General features: G+C 38.8%; 1 protein-coding gene across 2 annotated transcripts in view; it reads left to right on the forward strand.

Moving 5' to 3' along the window:
• Nucleotides 1-4,842: 4,842 nt before the first annotated feature.
• Nucleotides 4,843-24,872, forward strand: part of LOC105477254 (shroom family member 3) — a 356,760-nt gene continuing 336,730 nt past the window's right edge. For both annotated transcript variants that reach the window (XR_011621253.1, XM_071093527.1), the window contains exons 1-2: nt 4,843-4,921; nt 5,160-5,630. Coding sequence is in view for 1 of the 2 variants with exons in the window: in XM_071093527.1 (XP_070949628.1) it covers nt 5,463-5,630 (168 nt within the window). In the remaining variant the exon portion in view is untranslated. The remainder of the gene's footprint in view (nt 4,922-5,159; nt 5,631-24,872) is intronic.

Here is a 24,872-nt window from a genome sequence, read left to right on the forward strand (position 1 = left end):
AACCCCATCTCTACTAAAATACAAAAAAAAAGTAGTCGGGTGTGGCAGTGTGTGCCTGTAATCCCAGCTACTTGGGAGGCTGTGACAGGAGAATCACTTGAACCCGGGAGGCAGAGGTTGCAGTGAGCTGAGACCGCCATTGCACTCCGGCCTGGGTGACAAAGTGAGACTCTGTGTCAAAAAAAAAAAAAAAGCAATTTATTGTCTACAGTTAATTTACTTTACTGTTAGTGAGTGAGCCAGAATAGCCAGTAGATGTCGCTGTGATTTCATTTTCAGAGATAACCCAGTGACTTTTCACTCTCTTAAATATTCAATCTAGAAGCATTTTTAAAAATGCAGTAAGTTGACAATCACATTAAAAGTTTTAGCAAAAAATAAAGAGAAAAACATTAGGGAATACTAAGAAAAATTAAAATAAGAAATGGGAATTTTCAAAAGATCTACTTAATTTTTCCTTCAGTGCTGTTAACAAATACAATGATGTGTAATTGCTAAAAAGTCAAAACAGTGATTAGGAAGATGACATTTAACAGACCGTTTGGTGTAGGGATGCTTAACAAGCGGTAGAGTTGATTTCTGTTCTGGGGCCGTATTCCCAATAACAGCAATATGAGCTCAATAACTCACAGTGGGAATTTTTCATATAGAGACAGAAAATAAAGTTGTAAACTACATTGCATCTATTTGTCATGAAGGAAAGAATCTGATCAAGAAAGTAGGAGTAATTCTAAGTTAGAGGCAGAAGGAAGGAGAGAAGTAATGGAGAGAAAAACACAATGTGAAGCTTCATTTGTGGTACTGTGCTAAGCCTCTCTAAATTTTCTCCCAAACCAGGAAAAACCACAAAGGGGTTTCCTGGTGTGTTACTCCAAACTCTTTCAGTTGCAGGAAGCAGAAACTCAACCCCAGCTGGTTTAAGGAAAAAACAAACAGGTACCTATGGGGTCATAAAACTGGTAATTGTAGGAGTGGGGTGGCTTTAGGCCTGGCTGTGTCTGCTCATGGTGGCCTAAAGCCACCCCACTCCTACAATTACCAGTTTTATGACCCCATAGGAACTTGGGAGGGTAAGAGTCCTCAGGGTCAAAACCACTTTCATAATAATACTAAGACATTGTTTACCTTTCCCACTTGCTCTCTCAAAAATGTATAGTGGAATTTTCCAGTGGCTATATGCCATGTGATAGCGAACAAATTGAATACAGAAGCAGATAGTAGAATCCAACCACCTTCTACTAACCTGACCATTAAAGAGAGTTGCAAATATGTGAAACAATGCCATTCTTCTTGGTAATATTTTTTGTTTGAGACAATGTAATTATTTTTCATAAAAATATTAATATGTTACTTTAACATGTAAAGGAGTTACCATTATTTTTACATGAATTAATATATAAGTATTTTAAAATGTTCTTTTCTATTTTCTAATACAGCAAATATTGGTCGATACAAAACACATAAAATTTCTTTGGAGTCTTCAATAATTTTTAAGCATGTAAGGGTTCCTGAAACCAAAAAGCTTGAGAATTGCCAGCTTAAGTAAGGTACAGTTGGGCACAAGGCTCAATGGTATCACCAGAACTGTCTCACCCTTATCATAGACTCCTTTTCTCAGAGCTGGTTTCTGTCTCAGGCATGTGATATCAAAGATGACTTCCAGCTGGGGCGTGGCAGCTCACACCTGTAATCTTAGCACATTGGGAGACTGAGGCGGAAGGATCCCTTGAGCCCAGGAGTTTGAGACCAGCCTGGGCAACAGAGTGAGACCCTGTCTGTACAAAACAATTTTTTAAATTAGCTGGCCATGGTGGCATGCACCTGTAGTCCCAGCTGCTTGCGGGGCTGAGGTGGGAGGACTGCTTGAGCCTGGGAGGTTGAGGCTACAGTAGGCCACCATCACATCACACACTGCACTCCAGCCTGGGCAACAAAGCAAGACTCTGTCTCAAAAAAAAAAAAAAAAAAAAAAAAGACTTCCAGCAACTCCAAAATTTTATCTACCAACCTAGCAACCCATAGGAGAAAATGCCCTTTTTTGACAGCACTGGTAACATTTCTAGTTATAACATTGGTCACACTTAAGTCTCCTGCCCATCCACATATCAATCATTTGAGCCAGGGGTGGTTTGATTCCTGGGTCATTACATCCACCCTGGAGCCTGGGACAGGGACAGCCCACCAGCACCACAGGATCGAGGAAGAAGTGCTTCCCTAGAGGGATGTTGAATGGGCATAAAAGACATCCTCTATCAGAAAGCCTGAATCCTATGCTGTTCTCAATTAAAATCCTAACCTTTCTTTCCACTGTCAGCATCCTGAGACAATAGGGTTGACTTTCTCTTTTTGGGGAGGAGAGTCTGATTGCATTCTGTAATTAAGAGTTTGCATCCAAATCACATACCCTAATAGAAGTTCTCCTTATGAATTAGCAATGCTATACCAAAGGAAAGTTGTCTTTTCACCATAAACTATGCAAAACACCTGACTTAATTTGAGATTTCATTCCCAAACATCTGAAGATTTAAATTTCATGCCTGCTTGTGTTGCTTGCAGGATCACTCTGGTCAGATCATTTAACCTTCTGGTGGCCTCTGTGTCCTTACCTCTAAAATCAAGGGCGTAGGAGGATTTTCTCTTGCGGCTTTAACATTCTTTGAATCTGATCAATGGAAGATGGAAGAAAAAAGTTCTTCCAACCCTGGTCTATCAGCTGCTATACTGAAGGTCCACAAAATGAAGTTTTACGTATTTTTTTCAGATTATGTATCAATTTCAGTTATATATTTGTTTCTTCAATATTTTTGGTGATAATCTAAAATGGAGGTTTCATCAGTCTACAAGCACTGGGTTCATATTATCTTTTCCTTATTTCCTTTGCCTTTAGTTTCATTACTTTGATTTTTTTGTTTATTATTTTTTAAATTGACAACTAAAAATTGCACTCCGGCCTGGGTGACAAAGTGAGACTCTTTGTCAAAAAAAAAAAAGCAATTTATTGTCTACAGTTAATTTACTTTACTGTTAGTGAGTGAGCCAGAATAGCCAGTATATATACTGTAAGTATATATACTTACAGTGTACCACATGATGTTTTGATGTCAGTATACATTGTAAAATGGCTAATCAAGGAACTAACCTATTACCTCACATATTAATTTTTTTGTGGTGAGAGCACTTAAAATCTAATCTTAGCAATTTCCAAATATACAATACATTGTTATAAATATAGTCATCATGCTGTACAATAGATCTCTTGAGCTTGTGCCTCCTGTCTAACTGAAATTTTGTATAGCTGTGTTACTTTTAATATTAAATGTGGATTCTGTAAAATCCCAGTTTTTACAAAATGTGTTAGGAGTAACATAATAAGAGCCTCAAAAAATAATTTTTCAGAAAAAAAGCTGTTTATTTACCTAGGAATTTTATTTAAAATACATATGTTCTTTGAAATGAAAGAAAAGTTAATGTTTCTCCATTTATTCTAATTTACAAATTAAGCTGTAAAAGAAAGCCACAATAGAAATTGCATAAATTACCTGTAAGAATCAGCCAATTTTTACCACATACTTTCATTTGGTACACCTTAGGTTTCCTCATGTTTCCACTCACATACTACCATTACATGAGGTTTTACTTTTTTTTTTTTTTTTTTTGTCTTTGAGCCCTTCAAGTGAAGTTACCATTGAAAATCAAACAACACCTCTCCAGTGTTATAAATTAAATATCATGTAATTTAATATCATACACCTGCTTTTCTGTATCAGCCTTTCATTAATTGTAAGTACAAACACCAAAATAATTGTTATCAAGCCCCACAGTAGTTTTTAACTTCAGTTTTCAACTGAATTCTCATTATCCCATACTTTTAAACAGAAAAAAGTTTTAGTACATATATTCCCTGGAAGTAATTCTAATCTGCTCCAATAACTAAATAGCTGAGGCTTCTGGGTTAGATATGGTTATCTTCTACTGTTCAAAGTGTTAATACAAAATATGAATGTTAAATTTTATATAACATTATTACAAAATTACATTGATAACATGAAATCAGAACAACATTCCTTCCCTAGTACCTAGTACTTACCCACAAGGCATTGTAGATTTCTTTTCATTTAAAGAGTGGATAATAATCTTGGAGTAGATAACAATGAAAACCTAGAAAAAAGAAAACCTGCGTCCTGTTTTTATTGAGTCAAACAAGCAGAAATTTGATTGGAAAGTCCCATTTCGTATATTACACTTGGTAGTATTTTCTTCTAATGAAAAAATAAAGCCCTTGTGCCACCACCTTGACATGTACTTAAATGTTTACCCAAATCACTTAGGCATTGCTTCTCAAACTTGGCTGAACAGCAGAATTGCCTGGAGGGTTTTTAAACACGCAAATGCCTGTGTCTCACTCCCTGAAATTCTCCTTTAATTGGTACGAGGCAGGGCTATTCTCGGAACTATTTTCTATCCCTTGGTAATTAGCCATCTGTATAGTATTTTTAACTTTCTACGTGTTATCAACTGTAAGACTGTTTGGATTGTCAGGTCTTTGTGGTGAGCTGAATTCTGCATGGCAGTGCTTAGTGTGCAGAAAGGTTGCAGTGCCTCACTTTGCCTTAATCCATGTTCCTCTAACTTCCTTACTCTTTCTCTCAGAGGAGGCAAGTGGCTGTGGCGGCAACAGCGGTGGCTGATCGTCACTGAAAATACCAAAGAAAAGAACTGAGCTGCCACCTTCATATTTTTTCCATTAAGGACTAATTTACCGTGCTTTTTCATTTTCTCTACATCCTGCAAAAGGTTTTTTTTTTTTTCTCTCCTAAGAAACAAACTATGAACTTATTGTTGATAAAAAGAAGTAAGTTTTAGCACAGCTTCTCTGTCTCTTTGGGACAAGTTAGAAAATTCTGAAGTGATCCGAAGCATAGTAAGTGCTTTCTTTCTTTTTAAGCTACTTCTGGGGAGGGAGGAGGCTATTGTAATGGTAAATTTCACTCCGAGAGGAAGAAAGGGTTGATAATCAATCAAAAATGAGGTATTCCTTTGAGTATTTGTTATTTTCTTACTATATTGTAAGATGCTTTTAATTTTCTCTGTAAAATAGGCAGAAATGGTTTTAGTGTGTGTCTGTGTGAAATAAAAGCTCAAAAAAGCAATCTTCACAGTGCCACTGAAGGAAGTTTTTACGAACGGAGTAGAGATGTATACCACTTGGGGGCTTCAGTGAAAACCCAGAATTCCTGAAGGAAGATTTACATTCAGAAATATTGAAGTGAAAATTCCTTCTGGTTCAGCATCTTGGAGTTCAGCTTGGAAGAACATTTTATGTATGGAAGAATTTGCTTCTCCAAACCTCTCTTTTGGCCATTGTGTATCCTGAAGGATGGGACAATTTGTGCTGTAGAAGCACTGCTTGCCTGAATTTGCTTCAGGCATTTTAAATTTAACTTGAGGGACCATGTGTTGGCATGATGAGGACCACTGAAAACTTCCACAAGCCTAGTGCCACATTAAACTCTAACACGACCCCCAGGGGAAGGTACATTTATCTGGAGGCATTCCTGGAGGGAGGAGCTCCCTGGGGTTTTACTCTGAAAGGTGGCCTGGAGCACGGAGAACCATTAATCATCTCTAAGGTATGTTTCTTTTTCCAATATTCCTTTTATTCAAATTGTTGTTTTCAACTTGTCAGATTTGTCAAAAATGCAAAATAATGATAACTGCCTTAATATAACTTAATTTGCTGTTTCATGCCTTTCTGATTATCTGGAAATATTTTAGATAGCCTGGTATTTGAAAGAAAAATGTGTCTAGCTCATTTATTCTGTGAAATCCCAAGAAAAATGTGCCTATTTGATGGATAATCTTCTCTTTTGTGAATGAAATCGCATACAATCAGTTACCACATGAGCTTTTCAGTTATAAATCAGATTAAAGATTAATAACATGGTTAAGATGGTGGCATGGTATATATTTGTGCATACAAAAATATCTGCTTTTTCTTTCTTTAACTGAAAACAGCATCTAAAAATATTTTAAATTTACTTATAATTCTGGATAATAGATTGCGTAAATACCATGTGTTGCTTTTTTTCCCCACACTCAGAAAGGAGAATTAAATCAGCTTTCAGTATAACTCAAGATCAAAACATTTCTACCTCTCTTATTTATCTGTATATTTGAATCCCTTTTTAAACCTTAGTCATCTTGCAGCATATCTCAATTCTTCATTTATCTTTTGGTGTGGGTAGTCATACCAATGAAATTTTTATGTACTAGGGTTAATATTTTTATTTTTCTCTTAAACTACAGATTAACATTACTTGTTATAATACTGCTTTTACATTTTTAGAATATTTAATAGTCTGATACAATAGATTGTAATGGCTTTTCACACATGTGCATTCATCAAGAAACATTTGTAATTAAGGGAGAAAAAATTTCTAGTTTGAGGGTGAGAAGAAGGTAATATGGATTGCATTTGAGCTCTGTTATCAGTTCAGGTTATTTTTCATATCCCCAGAAATAATTCCAAAAGGTAATTTTTCAAATTACTGAAGTAATTCTTACTGTGGATGAGCCAGGGAGAACTGAGTTTCACAGAGGTAAGCCACGAGTGCACAGGACACCATTGTAAGTTGTATGACTTTTCCTTAACTTTCTTAAGTAAAATGAAAGGATGTGCATACGTGTGTGTCAGTTAGGAAGCCCTCCCTCTGTGAAAAAATTCAAAACCAAGTTTATAGAGGCTCTCAGTAAATTGGGGTTTGTTTTTCTCATATTACAAGAAGTTTGGAGGTAGATTTTACAGGCAAGGAGAGCAGCAGCTCAATAATGTGATCAGGGACCCCACTTACCTCTCCACTCTGCCATTCTTATGATGTTGGCTTTGTCTTCATGGTTGCGTGATGGATCCCACGACTCCAGCATTGCCTCTTCATTCCAGACAGGTTTTTGGCTTTTTGTTTCTCATTAGACCTTTGCTTACATCTCATTAACCAGAACTGTACCCTATGCCTATCTTTAGGCCAATCACTGGCAAAAAATGCCAGTGATTAATACAGACTGATTAGGATTTCTTTCACAGGTTCTGCAATAAGGACTTACTCTTCCTGAAGTCAAGGAATCGTTGGCCACTGTTTGAATGATTTGCGGTTCTTTTTGCGTAAGAAAGAGGGCATGGTTGCTGCATAACAACTGAGAATTCTGCAATGAACATAAATATTGTCTCGGCATTTAAAAAGTCTAGTTGTACACAATTTGGCCCTTAATGATGAAATATTCTGTATCTATACACTACAGTATTTGACAGTTTGCTGTCAGAAAGGTCTAATCCTGCCACGAATGAGCCAGCTTCTCTAAGCCTCCATTTTACCTGCAGAATGGAGCTATTCTACTATCTACTTTAATGGGTTGTGTTTAAATACAACCATGCATTTAGCTTAGTGCCTGGTACGTAGAAGGAGCTCAAAAAAAATCTTAGCAAAGATTATGATTATTGCTTTTCATTATTCTAGCAGACATGTGTAGTAGGAGATGAGTCTGGCTGCTGTAAAGAGATCCAAAATAACAAAAATGTAGTAATTTATATCTCTAACGTAACAATCTGAGCATAAGCCAAACCAAAAGATGACTCTATGGTGTCAGGGAGCCAAGTTTATTCTATTTTCTTACTTCCATCCTGGAGTGATATCTCATCTGCATCATCCAAGTGACTTGCCACCACATCTGCTTTCCAGTCAGTAAGAAGCAGGGAAGAGGGAAAAGAGAAGGCAATCTCCTTTCTTTCAAGGATCCAATCTGGTCCAATGTGCTCTGTCCACTATGGTAGCCCACAGTCACATGTGACTATTTCTATTTCCATTAAAGGTAACTAAAATGAGGTAAAACATTTTCAACTCTGTTTAAATGTTCCTCATTTGCACTTGTTGCATTCCAAGAGTTGCATTGTTCCGAAGCTCTTGAACATCTTCCCCCATGTTGTCTGTGTGGCAAACTCATTAAAGCTCCATTTCTTCTTCTCTCTGAGGTTTTCCTGACGTCACCCAAGTTGAGTTCCGTGGTCTCCCTTCTACACTTCTATATTATGCATGTATCACATTGAATCATAAAATTTTATTTCTGTTGATTGCCTTCTCAGAAGTCTGTGACCCTTTTTAGGGCAGGGACTATTTTTTTTTTTTTTTCCATCTCTATCGCATCTAAATCAGAGCCTAGGTACACAAATATTTGTTGAGTAAATGAAAGGGCATGGCTGTGTCTTACTCATTTTGCATTTTCAGGATCTAGCACAGTGCCTGGCACAGAGTAGGCACTCAATAACTTTTACTGAATTAATAAGCAAAAGACAAAACAGAACCGATGAGGATGCCAGGCAGACCTCCACTTGGGGCATGTATTCGTTTCCTGTTGCTGCTGTAACAAATTACTACAAACTTATGGCTTAAAAACAACACAACATACAGTTCTGTAGGTGACACACCTCACACAGGTCTCACTGAGCTAAAGTCAATGTGTCAGCAGGGCTGTGTTCCTTGCTGGAGGCTCTAGGGGAAAATGTGTTTTCTTGCCCTGTCTAACTTCTAGAGGCTGCCCACATTCCCTGGCTCATGGTCCCCTTCCTCTGTCTTCAAAGTCTACAACAGCAGGTTGAGTCCTTCTCACCCTGCAACTGACCTGTGACTCTGCCTCTCTCTTTCACTTTTAAAACCTCTTGTGATTACCTTGGACCTACCAGGATAATCCTCGATAATCTCCCTATTTTAAAATCAGCTGGTTAATAGCCTTAATTGTATTTGCAACCTTAATTCACCTTTGCTAAATAACCTAACATATTCACAGGTTTCAGGGATTAGAATGCAGACGTCTTAGGGGAGACAGGGCATTATTTTCCCTAACACCAGGCATTTGAGCATTGGTAGAAGTCTGTGTAATTAAGGCAGTACCAGGGATGAGACTAAAGTGGTGGCTGATCATGCGTATACTACATCTTCTTTCTAAGACAATGAAAGAAAATGCACATTAGCTTATACACTGCTAACCAGATGTCTGCTATTCTACCAAGTTAGAGTGACCTTCCATTGTAGGGGAAGGGAAGGGATAGTACACATTGAGTCACACTTATGAAAGGCACATACACATTATACAAAGCAGCTATAAACTGCCAGGTTATGAATGACAAATAATAAATGAAATATCATTTTTCTTTAGATATAAATGAAGCAGGAGAATGAATGGGCATAAAGGATCTATGAAGGGTAACAATAGGATAAATCATTTTTGAATTGCTTTCTTTGGGATTTAGTATCCTTGGAAAGGAAAGGTGGGGTTGTGGAAAGAGCCTCTGTAATCTGTGAACTTCAAAAAGAAAGGGTACCTTTTAAAAAATTGTCATTGTAAGTGGATGCTCAGGTAATTCAATAGTCCAGGAAGTTGGTGGCATGATTTTATTATGACTCACTTACTCTGTATTGTGGCTCAGAAAAGCAGTTCCACCTGCAGAGTGGATGCACCTGCTCCCAGGGCTCATAAGCCAGGTAACAACAATAAACAACAACAGCAGCAACTGCCAGTACTTACTTAGTGCTTATGATGTTCCAGGCTCTATTCCAAGAGATCTACATATGTTCACCCATTTAATTTCCACAACTTCACGGAGAGGGTAACACTCTTATCCCAATGTTATATGTGGGACACGGACCCAGAATTAATTTGAGTAACTTGCTGAAGCTCTCATAGCTACTAAGTGATAAAGTCAGGATTTGAACTCATGCATTCTGGTTCCAGAGTCCATGCGCTTCACACCCTATGCCATTCAGTCTCCATTGCCTACTGAACATTTGACTCTCTCTAGATTCTAGAATTATTATCTGAGTGTAATATGGGATTGATATTTCATTATATAAGTTTTTAAATCTATTCAGGGAAATTTTTTTAAAAAAATACATAATCTAATAAGGTTCCATAAAATAGGTCTGACTACTGCTCAGTCATCCCCTTTAAGTAGTTCAAGACCCATAAAATAAGGGGACACCTGCTGTTCTTGGCAAGTATGTTCATGGTGTCTCCACCTGTAGAGGCATTTCTTTGTGCTTTTCAAACGTGGACTTCAGAATTTAAAGATAAGCCACTGCCGTGGTCTCTTTTGTCTCTTACATCATCAATACTCAGTAACGTGCTGGTAGAAGCACTCCTCCATCAGTGCTTATATTTCTGATTTCTACTCCCCTGGAAGGTATCTGTGCTCTAGCTGGACTATCTCTGTGCCATCTCATTATAAATCTTATTGGTTCCATCTTCCACACTGTCACCCCTCCTTCTCCAAAACTGCTTCCTCCACCTGCAATATCACCACCCTTTTCCTATCAATCCAAATCTTAGCCTCTTTGTCCACCAAGGCTTGACTCACTGACTCTATTTCATCAACAACTTTCCATTCTTTATCTATGGGGGTGAGGGGGAGGTGCTTAAGGCTCATTTTACCAACTCTTCAGCCACACTCATGAGTTCAATTTGAAATGGATTTTTAGGCAGTTCCCCAAGACCTGGATCTGGTTGATGACCCAAAGTCATCTTTTCCATCTCCTTCCAACTACCACATTAGATCAACTTGTTATTCTGACCTTTTAAAACAGACAATCCTCTCTGACATTTTCCCTTTCTTGCTTTTTCCTTTAACATCCTTGGCCCTTCCTGCTAGGGTAGCCTCATCTCTCTGCTCCTCTTCAGCTAGTTTGTTTCTTTCTTCCCTCATTGCTCAATCTATCTTTGTCCTGCCTTTGCATTCATTCTTCTTTCTTCTTCTCTCCCCAGTGGCTTTATTTTTTATTCTAATTTTATTTATTTATTTATTTATTTATTTTTTTGAGATGGAGTTTCGCTCTTGTTGCCTGGGCTGGAGAGCAATGGCACAATCTCGGCTCATTACAACCTCCACCTCCTGGGTTCAAGCGATTCTCCTGCCTCAGCCTCCCGAGTAGCTGGGATTACAGGCATGCACCACCACACCCTGTTAATTTTGTATTTTTAGTAGAGACGGCAGTTCTCCATGTTGGTCAGGCTGGTCTCGAACTCCCAACCTCAGGTGATCTGCCCACCTTGGCCTCCCAAAATTCCAAGATTACAGATGTGAGCCTCCCCACCTGGCTCCCCAGTGGCTTTTTATTATATAGGTATATAAAGGTCCTATAAAGGTAGTTGTTTGCATTTGGCATCCTGCCAATAAATTGTACTCGTTAAGGCCAGATGGGTTTTACTCATGCTGTATATCCTTCTCTTAGCAAAATCTTTCTCATTTTCACATAGCAAATGCTCAATAAATGTTAAATGATTAATAGGATTGTACAGCTATAGGAAATACTAGCAATCATGTAATAACTTTCTTCATACACAGAGAGAAAACTGAGATGCAAAAAAGTTTACTTATTTGCCAAGATGGTTTCAGTCTTAGCAAATTGAGAGTATGTATCTGTGTGTATGTAAAGCCCCAACTAGTAAGGAAGTAATTACTTTCTCTGATTGTGCCCTTTATACTTTTTGTTTGTTTGTTTTTTGAGATGGAGCCTTGCTCTGCTGCCCAGGCTGGAGTATCTCGGCTCACTGCAAGCTCCGCCTCCCAGGTTCACACCATTCTCCTGCCTCAGCCTCCCGAATAGCTGGGACTACAGGCACCCGCCACCACGCCCAGCTAATTTTTTGTATTTTTAGTAGAGACAGGGTTTCACAAAGTTAGCCAGGATGGTCCCGACCTTGTGATCCGCCTGCCTCAGCCTCCCAAAGTGTTGGGATTACAGGCGTGAGCCACCGCGCCCAGGCCCGCCCTTTATACTTTTCTAGGAATCCTAGCTCCCCTGTTAGACTGTTACCTTTCAGAAGCTAAAGTTAACCCTTCATTGATTCCTTTTCTCTCTCTCTCTCCCCTACCCTTCTTTCCCTCCTCCTTTTCATTATTCATGGTGCTTAAACTATGCATAACAATTATGAAAATGAAAATGTGGATGAATAAAGAGGAAGATAAGTATTAGAGAGGATATTCTTACAAATCTTTGTTAGACGCTATCTAGGCCAGTGTGCACACAGGTTACTAGAAAAACCTGTTTAAAAACATAAGGCAAGCAGGTTAAGTTGGGCTGAGTCTGACCATGTCTTTCATATGCACATATGTAATGTGATGTCTGTTGAATTGAATTAGATTGGGAAAAAAGGAAAACTCATGTTTTTCTTTAATTTTTAAACCTTTAAGAATTAACTAAATTTTAGTTAAAGTCTTACACGTTTTTAGACAAATTAATTTTGATATTTCCTATGAATGTTGTTGAAAATAACTTTTTTTTTTTTTTTTTTTTTTGAGACGGAGTCTCGCTCTGTCGCCCAGGCTGGAGTGCAGTGGCTGGATCTCAGCTCACTGCAAGCTCCGCTTCCCGGGTTTACGCCATTCTCCTGCCTCAGCCTCCTGAGTAGCTGGGACTACAGGCGCCCGCCACCTCGCCCGGCTAGTTTTTTGTATTTTTAGTAGAGATGGGGTTTCACCATGTTAGCCAGGATGGTCTCGATCTCCTGACCTTGTGATCCGCCCATCTCAGCCTCCCAAAGTGCTGGGATTACAGGCTTGAGCCACCGCGCCCGGCCTGAAAATAACTTTTATTCAAGTAGCATGCTGACATGCTGTACCAAATGGGTGTCAGCATCGGTAAGAACTCTGCTTTCTCTCACAGCTAATAGATTCCCAAAGCTTTGCCTCCTATGCAGGGGGCACAATTTAATTTAGGAAAGATTCATCTCATTTTAGTGAGCCCACAGTATGATTGGAGAGGTATAATGAGAGACTTTCTATCAATTTTTGAAAAAACAAAACCTCAAAGGACATGCTGGATCTTAACTAGTCCATAGACAGACTCTTCCACATCTCTCCCTTTGATGTAGTTCCAAACAGTGAACATCTTATCCAAAGGGCTGTGGTGCAGAGTCCTTGTTCTCCGACTTGGTTCATCCCAGGAGTCCATCCATCTCTTGTGCTCTGACATCCCAGACACTCCTCAATGAAACAAAATGAGGCAAAGATTCTCTACTAAATCTAAGCGCTGTTTCTCCCCCTCTTCTAATGACTTTCTCCACAAAGGCTACATTGGTACACTGTGGATCTTGATTTGTAGAATGGAAGTGATTCTCTTCTGCCTTCAGAGGAAGCTTTCCTGACTTGGCAGACCGATGTGCAGAACACTCTGTCCTGGGTATCTGAGCCTGAATTTGCTCTTATGTCAACTACCTTTTTTCATTCCTCAATATCTATTTGTTTTCTTCTTCTCCATTTTAAGCTGTATTTTTTTCTTGGAGATTTTTGAGATTATTTAATTTTTCTTTTTTGTTTTTTAGACTAGGCTTCATTCCGTCACCTAGGCTGGAGTGCAGTGGTGTGATCACAACTCATTGCCACCTTGACCTCCCTGGGCTCAGGTGATCTCACCTCAGCCTCCTGAGTAGCTGGGATTAAAAGTGCACACCACCGCACCCAACTAATTTTTGTAGAGGTGGAGTTTTGCTATGTTGCCCAGGCTGGTCTCAAACTCCTGAGCTAAAGTGATCTGCCCGCCTCAACCTCCCTAAGTGCTGAGATTTCAGGAGTGATCCACCGTGCCTGGCCTAAACCTTTATTTTTGAATGTTCTTTGGTACATGTATATTAATTTATATTTGTAATTTCTATGTTATATATATGTCACATATATGTATATATGAATGTGTGTCTGTGTGTGTGTGTGTATATATATATATTTTTTCATTTTAGGTGAGGTTTTCCAGCATAGAAAAAAGCATACATCCCAGACAATACAGGGCTCAGAGTGGAAATAAATAAGTTTTATTTCTACTGTAGCTTTTACTGGCTATGTGACCATGTCAAGTAACAGCCTTCCTGAACCTCAGTTTCCAGTTTCCTCATCTTTCTTTTTTTTTTTTTTTTTTTTTTTTTGAGACGGAGTCTTGCTCTGTCACCAGGCTGGAGTGCAGTGACATGATGATCTTGGCTCACTGCAACCTCCGCCTCCTGGATTCAAGTGATTCTCCCGCCTCAGCCTTCCAAGTAGCTGGGACTACAGGCATGGGCCACCATGCCTGGCTAATTTTTGTGTTTTTAGTAGAGATGGGTTTTCACCATATTGGTCAGGCTGGTCTTGAACTCCTGACTTCATGATCCGCCCGCCTCGGCCTCCCGAAATACAGGGACTACAGACTTGAGCCACCGTGCCCAGCCAGTTTCCTCATCTTTCAAAGGCAGCAGGCATGGTGGCTCACACTTGTAATCCTAGCACTTTGGGAGGATGCGTCAGGTGGATCATTTGAGTCCAGGAGTTTAAGACCAGCTTGGGCAACATGGCAAAACCCCGTCTCTTCAAAAAATTCAAAACTTTGCCAGGCATGGTAGTGTGTGCCTGTGGTCCCAGCTACTCAGGGGGCTGAGGTGGGAGGATCACTTGAGCCCAGGAGGCAGAGGTTACAGTGAGCCAAGATTGTGCTACTGCACTGTAGCCAGGTGACAGAGCCAGACACTGATTCAAAAAAAAAAAAAAAAAAAAAAGGAACATTCTTACCTAATGAAGTGGTTGTAAGTATCCAACATAGTATAAGCTATGCAATAGTGCTTTGCAGGTATCCAGCATAAGTAGGCAACTCATATGGCAAAGATGATACTTGGCTGATTTTCTGTATCATGACGAGCAGCTGCTACCTCGCACTGAAACACTGAACAGCTCATTCCCTGCCATCATAGAGTTTATATTCCAACAGAAGGGGACTGGCAGTAAATATGTTTGTATGTGATAATTTCAGGGTGTGGTAAGTATTATTAAGAAAAAAAAAACCCAATATGATATGTTCCAGAGTGATAGTGTCTATGAGGTGGAGGTATGCAACATGGTGATTAGAGAAGGGTTTTCTGAGGAGATGACATTTGAGCCAAGACCTAATAAGAAATAAGAAGCCAGACACACAAGGAGGTTTTAAGTTGGGCTGAGGCAGGAGAATCTTAGAAAGTTCTAGAAACAAAAAGAAAGTCAGTGTTATTGGAGTACAGTAAGCAAGAGAGTAGTATGAGAAATGGAAAGGTAGGCCGAGATCAGATCACAAAAGGCCTTGCAGGCTGTGGAAAGGACCTTGGACTGGATCTCAATGCAGAGTGTGAGGGTAGATTGCACCAAGAGACTTTCTCTATTCATGGTGAAGTGGACAGACCCATGGCAGGTACTTATACCCTGGGAGGTTTTTAGTACTGGCTCTTAAACCACCTTCGTCCTCCCTCTCATGTACATTTCTAAGGCACTTCCTGGGTCTACAACAGAACAGGGCTTTCCAAAAGACAACTGTCAACCAAAAGACAACTGTCTACATCATTGTAACTTATGGAATGATGCGCAAAGAAACAGCAAATACTCTCTTTGCTCTTGGGAGAATTTTCCTCCTCCACCCCATGACTCTTGATCTCTTGGGTTATTTTTCACTCTCAATTGACAAGACTTGCTGGGTTGCTTTTATCACCGTACTGTGAGTAGCTTGACTGAGGTCCTGCTCTGTAACGGGCATGCTAGCTAATGTAAGCATTACAAAATTCTGGGAAGTCGTACTACTATTTCCATTTTATAGATGGAGAGACTGGAAGCTTGCTGAAGGTCACAAAACTAGTAAGGTACACATCTAAGACCTTTTAACTTTCAGCCTGAAAAATTTCTTTTAAAGTAAAAACTGTATTGTCACTTTGTGATGCCAATGAACCCTTCCATCTCTGTTGCCCCGTATCTTGATAAACTGGTAAAAAAAAAAAAAAAAAAAAAAAAGTGGAATGCATGAACTGTGTGCAATTGTCAGGCAACTTGGTGGCATCCTTAAGGTGCCCTGCTTGGTGAAATAGGGGGCACATCTACTTCTGTTAACACTGGGAGTTTAACGGGACTCTCTGCATCTTCCCAGGGGCTGCTTCCTGCTGCTTTTTACTTCTCCCAGCCTCTGACCACTCTGATTGTTTGGGCAGGGTATATCCCATCGCATGCATAGGCCACGACAAAACCTCAACCCCCAAGGCCTGGTACTCAAGGAGAAACATTTGACGAACATTAGATGGTTTAAAGCTGACACGGACTGAAACCAGTTAAAAGAGGAAATCAGACATGAGTTGCAAACTGAGAGAACAATGATCTGCTGGGGCACATTAGGTTCATGCCTCCTGACATGCTGATGAGCCCCTGTTCTGAGCTGGTCAACACAACTGATGGTCTTTTATGAAGGAGTGCTAATTACACCAAACTTTATCTCATTTTGATTGTCCCTTTCTAGCCCTTGCTTAGCTCACAGTGTAGTGCATCTGCTCTGCTTGTCCAGCTTCATCTACTGCTGAGTTGGCTGTGTCCATGCTCAATCTGTCTGCTCTGGTTTCATGATGGTCACTAGCATTCACTTTCCCTGCAAGGTCTACTTTCTGGCTTTCCTAATAGTACACTCTCTTGGCACGATCCTGGGAACTCCACGCACAGTTGTTACCCTCAAAGCCACTGCTACCTGCTAGGGTCTTGGCTCAATTGGCCTCATCTCTCACTCATTCTTCATTCTTGGAAACCTGGTACAGACAGATCCTAGCATTCTAAAGATCTCACAATTTAAAAATCATTGTGACATGAATTTGAAGTCAAAACCCAGGCAATTTAAGTAGAAATAAACATTCTTCAGGTTAGTCAACGTGCCTAGTACTTTGTATATTAAAGTGTATCCCAAGCCACATATTTGCTAGAAGGTAAGAAGAAAAATTGGACTCCGGAATCAATTGCCTTTCTCTTTTCCTTTGAAAAGTTAAAATTTTTAATGAAAGAAGTAGTATGGGTACAATGTAAGCTTTTATCATCTTGCATGTGTCCTCTGAGAGTTTCACATTTTTTAGACCTTGTCTCATAGAAACTGGGAAATGAACTTCTGGAATTCAGACCCAGGATCTGGCTGCATTCCAGAAATAAATATACATGTTGGGTGGTGAGACAGATAATTAAAAGAATAGGAGAATGTGCAAACTTTTGAGAATGAGAAAGCAGAAAATAGACTCTTTTTTCTCATGCCTTGCTTTTGCTTTTGTTTGTTTTTTATATTTTTACTTTTGAGTATCAGCTAGTGAGTAGCAGGGCAAAAACAAGGCAGCCATTGATCTAAGTATAAGACAGCAGGAGGAAGGTTAAGAGAATGAGTGTTATTCTTTAGGACTACATTCATAGTTGCATGGTGGTGCTCTTGGCTCAAAGTCTACTATTAAATCCGTTGTTGGCACTCCTTTGAAAGCATTACTATCACAGTTTTCCCTACATATGTAAGTCAATAAATTTGACCTTTAAGAAGGACAGTGGGTGTAGACCCCCTCCAGTGGGCCAACACATACTGCAAATTTCTGAACTCAGGCACTGCAAAGTACTACTGCCACCTTGCTTCTTCAACAGAGAAGGCAAAATAAACAGAGGAGGATTCCGTGGTATAAAAAAGAAAAAAATACATTATTTATATTTAAACAAATAAAATTATTTACAGAACATTACTTATATGTACTCAGTCTCTGCTGTGGGTCAGGTACTATGTTAGGTTCTTTTATTTATTATTTTCTAGAATGAGATTTGTTTTTACATACGAGGAAAGAGGTTTTTCATAAAAGATGGAGCCAAGATTTAAGGCTAACTCATTTCACTCATTAGTTGTCATATTTAGTCAACACATCATTTATTGAGTGCCTAAAATCTGACAGCACTGGGAAACAACAGAAGATGAGGTCACTGCACCCCAAAGGAGCATGTTCTCCTTTTTTCTTCTTATACCACTGCAACTGACCCATCCACATTTCCTCACCTTCATTTCTGTGCGCATTGGCTGCACTTCCAGCTGTCGCCATCTGCAATTCTTTGCTTGAAGCCCTTTGCCACAGTAATGACACCAAGAGCAACCCTCCATGACCAACTGGAGTTGGTACGTAAGCAGCTTAGTCCTTTCATCTCTCAGATGGGATGACTCTCATGTATATGTTTTCCACTATCACCTAGAGTTTCTTCAGAGTCCAGCTCCAGTTGCCCACAGTTGTAGCTGGCTTGATCAAACATCTATGTCAGCTGCCTTCCCTTTTCTACCTCATGTCCCCACTTCCCTGTCAGCTTTCTTTACCCCCCAGGTAAACTACTTGCATTTGAAGTCTTGTCTCAGGGTCTGTTTCTGAGGAAATGCAAACTAAGATGACCTCCATTTAGAGAATGCTTACTAAGGGACAGCCAGACCCTAAAGACTGACATACAACTATCTGTTTCCAAAATCTGTGATCTTTGGACCATTGCACTGTACTATGAACTTCAAGCAGAAGGAATCCCATAGAATCTTACACCTCATCTTTTTTGGGTGCTAAGAAAAGTGGAAATCCATCCCCAGACAGGGTATTTTGTAGTTCTGTATTTAGGCCTTCACCCTCTCGTGGGATGGGTGTGTCTTCTCTTTTCGCCATGGAATTGACTGAAAAGTCTCATTCTGCTTTTATCATCACTTCATTTCTCTGCATGAATCAAGCATCTCTGAATGAAATCAAGATTTTCTCCCTCCCCTCTGAGAGTAGGATCCACTCTCTTGTTCCATAGGTTCTCTTTGGTTCTATAGGTTAATGGTTAAGAAAAATGTGACCCCCCTGAACAGAATAGATAAAGAAAATTATTCATTTGGGGCTCTCTGAGGAGAGAAATTCTTTTCTAGAATTTTATTTATATTACTTATTTTCTTACTCAATTCATACTACAACATAGACTAAAAAGAAAAGTGGATAAATACTGTTTTTAAAGTCCAGAATATTTGACAATATAATGTGGTAGTGGTGTGAAGTTTTGCACCTAAGCAGGCAATAGAATATGACATAGTTTCCAAACTACCCTGCCCTTGAAATAACAGAATAACTTTTTAACACTAACATGCATTTCCTTGAATAACTTGTAGCACTGCCAAATTCCACACAAGAAGCTTCTTTTCTTCAGGGGCTGCTTCCCTGCAATGTGAATATTCTTTGACTCACTATGTTGTCCATTTCCAATTTCCTTGTTTTTTGCTTGAGTTCACTGAAGACTGACAAAGAGTAGCTTCATGTGACAGCCATTAGTCTGCTTTAAACCTCAACTTGATCTTGAATGGATAGAATAATGAATAGATTTTGTGTCATATAATTCATGTTGTCAGTTATATGAAATTGGCAGTTAAAGAGAAACTAAATATGCTTCCAATCCTCTCTTTTCTAAATTCATATTTGAATATAATAATGCAAAAGACATTGTTCCTTCTTTTAGTTAAAGCATTTTTGTAGCAGTCTGAACTGTGAATAATAAACATATGCTTTATTAAAAAATAGAAGGTGAGGAAGATAAGTGTTTGACTCTTTGTATTAATGAGAATTAACAAGTGGTTTTAAAAATTGAGCTTGTATGTGTGTGTGAGCACAGGGAGGGGTATTTCATCATAATGAGGGAGGCCTTGGCAACTTAGTGTTCGTTTTAACTCCATTGATTGCTGAACACATTCATGCCTGCTCTAGCTGCAGGGAGGCTGTGGAACAGGAAATAAGAGATTCAAAAAGCAGCACAGAAGAAAATCATGTCCTCTCCTTCCATCTCCCAGGCAGAGGAAAATATGCTTTCTTTTTGGTTAAAATTCCTTGGTTTGTCCTATTTATGCTGTCATTTCAGAGAGATTAAAAGTACACCTTTTCATACATTGCAAGTAGGAATGTAAAATGGTGCAGCCACTTTGGAGAAACAGCTGGCCATGGCTTAAAATGTTAAACATAGAGTTACCATGTCACCCAACAGTTCTGCTCCGAAGTATATACCCAGGAGAAATAAAAACATATGTCTGTACAAAGACTCATACTCAAATGTTCATAGCCTCATTATTCACAATAGCCGTAAATAGAAAAATCCAAATGCCCGCCCATCAACTGAATAAACAAAATGTGGTATAGCCATATAGTGGAATACTATTTGGCAATAAGAAGGAACTGAGTTACAACATGTATGAACTTCGAAAATATTATGCTCAGTGAAAGACAACAGACACAAAGGAACACATATTATATAACTCCACATATATGAGATACCCAGAAAAGGTTATTCTAAAGGGACAGAAAGTAGATGAAAGATTGCCTAAGGCTGTGGACAGGAATAGAGAGTGACTATAAATGGGTACAAGGTTTCTTTCTGAGATAATGGAAATGTTCTGAAACTAGGTGTTCTGAAAGTAGATAGTTGCCAACTCTGTAAATATAGTAAAAATCAATGAATCATAAAGAAAAACACTACTTCTATTCTGGTAACAAAAATTAGAAAGAGCAAAAAAAGAAATTATAGTAAACCACAAAGTAAATTATTACCCACCACGTTAACCATTTAGTATTGATTTTTTTTTTTTTTTTTTTTTTTTTTTGCAATGGAGTTTCGCTCTTTTGCACAGGCTGGAGTGAAGTGGCATGATCTTGGCTCACTGCAACCTCTGCCCCCAGGTTCACGCCATTCTCCTGCCTCAGCCTCTTGAGTAGCTGGGATTATAGGCACCTGTCACCATGCCTGGCTAGTTTTTGTATTTTTAGTAAAGACGGGGCTTCGCCATGTTGGCCAGACTGGTCTTGAACTTCTGACCTCAGGTGATCCACCTGCCTCAGCCTCCCAAAGTGCTAGGATTACAGACGTGAGCCACTGCACCCGCCAGTATTGATTTAATTAACTGAAATTTAATGTAGAGGAAAATAAGCAAAATAAAGCTCCAAAAAATGTCACAGAGTCCTAATTATTCAAAGAATCATAAAGATGTGATTTACACCATTCAATAGATAAACTGCAAAAAAATTGTGCCGAATCAAAGAAAGCAGGCACAACAATGTATATTCTTAATTATTTCATTTGTGTAAAATTTTAAAACTAGTCATTGGTGAAAGAAATCAGACCAATCATTGCCTCTGTGGTTGGAGACTGACTAGAGTACAAGGGATGATGTGCACTAGTGCCCTTTTGATGCATGAAAGTTTTAAATTTCTGGGATGATCGAAATGTTCTATATCTTAATAGTGATATGTGCTACGTGGATACATGCATTTGTCAAAAACTCATTGAACTGTTTCTTTAAGCTCTGCACATTTTACTGCACGTAAGTTATACCTTAAATAAAATTTGATACCTTAAATAAAGTGAGAGACAGGAAGAAATTGGCCATTGGTAGCACAAAACAGAATTGAAAGTTTAGAAATGGACCCATTAGATATATAATAATTTAGTATAGGATGAAAGAAGAATTTTTTAAGGTTTTTTTAGAAACAGGGTCTCACTGTGTTGCCCAGGCTAGAGTGTGGTGGTTATTCCCAGGCACAATCATGGTACACTGCAGCCTTGAACTCTTGGGCTCAAGCCATCCTCCTGCCTCAGCCTCTGAGTAGCTGGGACTAGAGGCGTGCACCACCATGTCTAGCAGAAATTTTAAATCAGTGAGGGCAAAAAGGGATTTTTAAATAATAATACTGGGGCCAGGAAGGATAAAAGCTGGAGTCATTTCATTCCTAACACCAAAATTAGGTCAGATGAATAAAAGATTCAGATAGAAAAAGTGAAATAAGTTTACTTCATATATTTTTGTATTGTTTGGAGACTTTCATAGCAAATACATTTTAATTTTTTTGTGGTAAAATATACATAACATAAAATTAACCGTTTTTGCCATTTTAAAGTATACAGTTCAGTGGCATCGATTACATTCACATTGTTTGCACTTATCACCAACATCCACCTCCAGAAAGTTTTCATCTTCCCAAACTGAAACTCTGTACCCATTAAAAACCAATTCCCATTCCTTCCAGTCCCTAGCCCTTAGCCCCTGGCAACTGCCATTCTACTTTCTGTCTTCATAAACTTGATTACTCTAGGTGCTTCATATGAGTGGAATCATACAATATTTGTTCTTTTGAGATTGGCCTATTTTACTTAGCACAGTGTTTTTCAAAATTCATTCACATTGTAGCGTGTGTCAGAACTTCATTTATTTTAAGGTTGAATAATATTCCATTGTATCTGTATACAATATGTTGTTTATTTATTTATCCATTGATGGATATGTAGGTTGTCTCTGCCTTTTAGCTATTGTGAATAGTGAGCTATGTACGTTTGAGTTTAAGTCATCATATAGATATGTTTTTGTTTTTGAGACAGAGTTTCGCTCTTGTCATCCAGGCTGGAGTGCAATGGCACGATCTCAGCTCACTGCAACCTCCACCTCCCGGGTTCAAGCAATTCTCCTGCCTCAGCCTCCCGAGTAACTGGGATTACAGGTGCCTGCCACCATGCCCGGCTAATTTTTGTATTTTTAGTAGAGACAAGTTTTCGCCATTTTGGCCAGGCTGGTCTCGAACTCTTGACCTCAGGTGATCTACCTGCCTCGGCCTCCCAAAGTGCTGGGATTACAGGCATGAGCCACCGTGCCCAGCCTAGATATGTGTTTTTAATAATAAGAAGAAGAACTTGTGTGTACAGATATTTCGGTGAGTTCCTTCTTTCAATTTCATGGGGTCTATACCTGTAAGAGGCATTGATGAATCATATGGTAATTCTAAGTTTAATTTTGTAAAGACCTGCCATGCTGTTTTCCACAGTGGCTGCACCATTTTACTTTCCAACCAGCAATGTGCAAGGGTTCTAATTTATACACATCCTTGCAAAAGCTTGATATTTTCTATCTTAATTTTTCTCTAATTATTTTTCTTCTTTTTTTTTTTAAGAGACAGGGTCTTGCTCTGTTGCCCAGGCTAGAGTGGTGTCACATGATCATGGTTCACTGTAGTCTTGACCTCCTGGGCTCAAGTGATCCTCCTGCCTCAGCCTCCAGAGTAGCTGGGACTACAGATGCATACCACAATGCCTGGCTATTTGTTTTCATTTTTTGTATTGATGGGGTCTCACTATGTTTCCCAGGCTGATCTTGAACTCCTGGCCTTAAGTAATCCTCCCAAAGTGCTGGGATGAGCCACTGTGCCCAACCAATAATAGCATTCTTAACAGATATGATGTGGTATCTCATTTTGTGATTTTGATTTGCATTTCCCTAATATTTAGTGTTGCTGAGTATCTTTTCTTGTGCTTATTGGCCATCTATCTTCTTTGGTGAAATGTCTGTTTCAGCCCTTTGTTCATTTTTTAAATTGGAATGTTTGCTTTTGGTTGTTGTATTGTAGTTTTTTATGTATCCTTGATATTAACCCCCTATCAGATGTGTGATTTGCAAATATTCTCTCCCATTCTGTGGGCTGCCTTTTTACTCTGTGGATAGTGTCTATTGATGCATGAAAGTTTTAAATTTGGATAAAGCACACTACTTTTTCTTTTGTTGTCTGTGCTTTTGATGTTAGATTCAAGAAATCATTGGCACATCCAGTGTCATGAAACTTTCCTCTATTTTTTTCTAAGAGTTTTCTAGTTTTAGCTTTGACATTTAGGACTTTGGTCTAGTTTTAATTTTTGTGTTTGTGTGTGTTTGTGTGTTTTCTTTATGAGATGGAGTTTCACTCTTGTTGCCCAGGCCGGAGTGCAGTGGCGCCATCTCGGCTCACTGCAGCCTCCGCCTCCTGGGTTCAAGCAATTCTCCTGCCTCAGCCTCCTGAGTGGCTGGGATTATAGGCATCTACCACCATGCCTGGCTAATTTCTGTATTTTTAGTAGAGACAGGGTTTCACCATATTGGCCACGCTGGTCTCAGACTTCTGACCTCAGATAATCCACCCGCCTTGGCGTCACAAAGTGCTGGGATTACAGGTGTGAGCCACTGCACCCGGCCTAATTTTTTTATATGGTATAAGGTAAGGATCCAACTTTATTATTTGGTATGTGGATATCCAGTTTTTTCAACACATATTTCCTACTGAATGGTTTGGCAAGCTTGTAGAAAATTATTTGGCCATTTATAGCCAGAGTTGATTTCTGGACTCTCTCTATTCTATTGTATTGGTCTAAATATCTGTCTGTATGCCGTTATAACACTGTTTGGATTATTGTAGCTTTGTACTAAGTAAATTTTGACACAAGGAAGTGTGAAACCTACACATTTGGCTTTTTAAAGATTTTTTTTCTTAGTACTTGGGGTCCTTTGAGTTTCCACATGAATTTTAGGATAGGTTTTTTATTTCTGCAGTAAATGTCATTGGGATTTTCATGGAGATTACATTGAATCTGTAGATTGTTTTGGTTACTATTGACATCTTAACAATATTGTCTTCTAATCCATAAATGCAGGGTGCCTTTCAATTTGTGTCTGCTTTCTTTCAGCAATCATTTACAGTTTTCATGCATGCTTTTTGCCCCCTTGGTTAAGTTTATTTCTAAGCATTTTATTCTTTTTGATGCTGTTGTACATGGAATTGTTTTTTGATTTCTTTTTTGGATTGTTCATTGTTAGTGTATAGAAATGCTAATTTTTGTGTGTTGATTTTGCAACTTGCAACATCACTGAATTTGTTTATTAATTCTAACAGCTTTTTTTGGTGGGATCTTTGGAGGTTTCTACGTATAATGTCAACGGAGATAATTTTACTTCTTCCTTTCCAGTTGATGACTTTTATTTCTTTTCCTTGCCAATTGCTCTGACTAGAACTTTCAGTTCTGTGTTGAATACAAGTGGTAAAAGTGGATATCCTTGTCTTATTCTTGATTTCAGAGGAAAAGCTTTTAGTCTTTAGCCATTGAGTCTGATAATAGGTCTGGATTTTTATATATGATCTTTATTATGTCACACTTTAAAAAAATCTGTAAAAGTATCAAAAGATGGATAAATATTTACATATTTACAGATAAATATAAATAAACATTTATATCA

The sequence above is a fragment of the Macaca nemestrina genome, chromosome 3, assembly GCF_043159975.1.
Source record: "Macaca nemestrina isolate mMacNem1 chromosome 3, mMacNem.hap1, whole genome shotgun sequence".
Taxonomy (NCBI): Eukaryota; Metazoa; Chordata; class Mammalia; order Primates; family Cercopithecidae; genus Macaca; species Macaca nemestrina.